Here is a 3,441-nt window from a genome sequence, read left to right on the forward strand (position 1 = left end):
CCCTGCCCCCTTCCTGCCTCTTGCACACCTGCTGCATCCTCCACACTCGCTGCCTCCTGCACACTTGCTGCATCTTCCACACTCGCTGCTTCCTGCACACCTGCTGCATCTTCCACACTCACTGCTTCCTGCACACCTGCTGCATCCTTCAGGCTTCCTGCATTCTGGATGCTTGCTACATCCTGGGCACTCGCTGTCTCCTGTACACTTGTGGCATCCTGCAGGCTTGCTGTGTCTTGCACACTCTCTGCCTCCTGCACACTCACTGCATCCTTCACACTCACTGCTTCCTGCACACTCACTGCATCCTGCACACTTGCTGCCTCCTGTGCACTCTCTGCATCCTGCACACTTGCTGCCTCCTGTGCACTCTCTGCATCCTGCACACTTGCTGCCTCCTGTGCACTCTCTGCATCCTGCACACTTGCTGCCTCCTGTGCACTCTCTGCATCCTGCACACTTGCTGCCTCCTGTGCACTCTCTGCATCCTGCACACTTGCTGCCTCCTGTGCACTCTCTGCATCCTGCACACTTGCTGCCTCCTGTGCACTCTCTGCATCCTGCACACTTGCTGCCTCCTGTGCACTCTCTGCATCCTGCACACTTGCTGCCTCCTGTGCACTCTCTGCATCCTGCACACTTGCTGCCTCCTGTGCACTCTCTGCATCCTGCACACTTGCTGCCTCCTGTGCACTCTCTGCATCCTGCACACTTGCTGCCTCCTGTGCACTCTCTGCATCCTGCACACTTGCTGCCTCCTGTGCACTCTCTGCATCCTGCACACTTGCTGCCTCCTGTGCACTCTCTGCATCCTGCACACTTGCTGCCTCCTGTGCACTCTCTGCATCCTGCACACTTGCTGCCTCCTGTGCACTCTCTGCATCCTGCACACTTGCTGCCTCCTGTGCACTCTCTGCATCCTGCACACTTGCTGCCTCCTGTGCACTCTCTGCATCCTGCACACTTGCTGCCTCCTGCACACTCGCTGCATCCTTCATGCGTGCTGCATCCTGCACATCTGCTGCGTCCTTCACCCCCTCTGCATCCTGCACACTCACTGCATCCTTCACACTCACAGCATCCTTCACTGTTGCTGCCTCCTGCACACTCGCTGCATCACCTCTGGATGCCAACTCACTAAAATCAGTTACAGTCTCCTCAGTTTTGCACTCCTTAGAAAGATTTATGCTCTTTTCCAATTCATCCCTTTCAGGCATCTCTTTACAGATATGAGGGATTTCCTGGCACTCTGTGATTTCAGGGGCATTGTCAGGTTGATCTTTAGAAACAGGCACTTCGGGAGCAACTGCCCTGCCCTCCACATCATCAGTGCTTGGGGGCAGACTCCCTTCCTGCAGTTTGTCCTGGGCTGTTTCATCAAATGTCTCTGAACTGGTTATCTCCAGTTGAACAGTGCACTCCGACTGTTCTGCATCCCGTGTGGGCTCTGTCAAGGGCTCACTCTTCCCAACAGAGGTGTCACTTTCCTTTGCTGTATGGTTGTCCTCTTTCACCGTATCCTGGTCCTCTTTCATTGTATCCTGGTCCTTCTTCCTTGTATCCTGGTCCTCCTTCATTCTATGCTGCTCCTGCTTCACCCTATCCTGCTCCTCCTGTGCAGAGACTGGGCTGAGGGATTCAGATTTGTCCGTCGGGGCCAAATCCTCTGGCTCTTCACTAGCCTTATTCACAACACCCATCACTTCATTTGCTTGAGCACTGCCCTCTGATTCCTCCACTGCTTCTGAGGGGCTGGGTTTTTTCTTACCTCTGGAGAACCTCACACAGGGCATCTTCACCCCAGAGCTCGCCCGTTTCTTTGGGAGGTCCTGTGCACAGCTCTCCTCAGCATCCACCTCCAGCTGCACTTGGGAATCAGAGGGCACCTTCTTCCGTGAGGAGGACTTCTGCCTTCTCTGAGGCCTGGCGAGGTTTTTGATGGCTGCCCAGGTTCCTTTGGAGGATCGTGATGGAATGGAAGCCTTGGCCTCCTCTTGGTCAGCGCTGACACGTTGGCTTTTCTCCTCTGAGGCTCCTTCACACGCATCCTTCACAGTTAGCCCCTTCTTACAGGACTTCTTACGCTTCTTAAAACAGAGCATGGAGGGTTTTTTTGCTTGTTCCTCTGGTGGGGAACATGTGGCCCCTGTGCTGGGAGTCTCTGCCTCTCTTGGGTTCTCCATTTCAATTTCCTTGGCTGCCTTCACCATATTCTCGTCTCCTTTGTCAGCGTTGTGCTGCCGATTTTCCTGATCAATGCTTCAGACACAAGAACTGCAGAGATGCTCAAAGTGCATTTTTTTCCCCAAACAGATTTCCAAATAACGTTTGTTGCTTTGTAACGAGCCTTTGTGGCAGTGAGAAGAAGTTCTGCTGGAGCTGTCGCATCCACTTTATAACTCCCACTTTGCCTTATTACTCACTTTATCACCTCTCCAAGGAATCCTGGGGAGATGTGCAGCTGAACAGGCTTCTCCTTGGCTTTGCTGGCCTCAGTCACTTTCATCTCTGGAGCAACCCACTTCTAGTTGTGCTTGGTCTAACTGTATAATGGCCAGTCTGACATACCTCTTTTTTTTCCCCCAAAGGATGACAAATCAAGCCAAGAATTAACAATTTTTATTCACCCCACGGACCTGGAAGGAACTTGCACTTTGTGAGCTCTCTGCAATTCCACATTGCCCAGGGAGCTTGATGGAAGCACCAGTGGAAGCAGCGGCTGTTTTCTGCCCCCCAGTGACAAGGTCAGATGCTGCTTTGCCTTGGCTTTGCTTTCTGCTTCAGTTCCCCTCGCGTGTTACATGAAATTCGCTGCAAAGCATGACCGAGGCTTTCATCTTTTTATCTGGAACACAATAAATGAGTGATAAGACCCGTAGAGAAATTTTTAAAAAGTACTAAAAAGTTTTTTCTCCCTAAACATTTCATTTTGGGAGGCAGACCAGGGCTGGATGCACTATAGCACATTTTTTTCACTAATTAGCATCAATACCTAAAGGCAAAATAAGGCCACAAGATGTCAACCCAGTGATGTTCCATCACAGAAAGTACTATGTTGCTATTTTATGTGGTAAAAAGGGACTTTTTTATATAACTGCCCATATTATGGCAAATACTTATTACACAGGCACACACATATTTCCTTCTCCTACAGTTTGCTAAATCCTTTCCCCACTGCTCCATATGCACTTATAGTTCCAGCTAGGGAAATTACACCCTGAGACAGCGGATATTTTTATCTTTAATGCACCATATGACAATATGCAAAAACAGAGAATACAAAAAAGAGGCTTGAGGAATACAAAAGCGAAATCACATGGCAAGAAGGGAGCTTATTTATACTACGTGCATGCCTCCCATGGCAACCTCAATTAACACCGTGTGTGCTCATCAAAGACATGGTGTTGTAAGATGTGTGTCAACCTTAGCAAAAAAAAAAAA

The 3,441-nt window shown here is 50.2% G+C and overlaps 1 protein-coding gene across 1 annotated transcript in view; it reads right to left on the bottom strand.

Moving 5' to 3' along the window:
• AKAP5 (A-kinase anchoring protein 5) overlaps window positions 1–3,441 on the bottom strand; it is a 4,844-nt gene that overhangs the window by 1,193 nt on the left and 210 nt on the right. Inside the window, exon 2 of the mRNA XM_031066303.1 lies at window positions 5–2,845. Coding sequence (XP_030922163.1) covers window positions 5–2,210 — 2,206 coding nt within the window. The 5' untranslated portion in view covers window positions 2,211–2,845. The remainder of the gene's footprint in view (window positions 1–4; window positions 2,846–3,441) is intronic.

Source organism: Geospiza fortis, unplaced genomic scaffold (genome assembly GCF_000277835.1).
Source record: "Geospiza fortis unplaced genomic scaffold, GeoFor_1.0 scaffold23, whole genome shotgun sequence".
In the NCBI taxonomy this organism is placed as follows: domain Eukaryota; kingdom Metazoa; phylum Chordata; class Aves; order Passeriformes; family Thraupidae; genus Geospiza; species Geospiza fortis.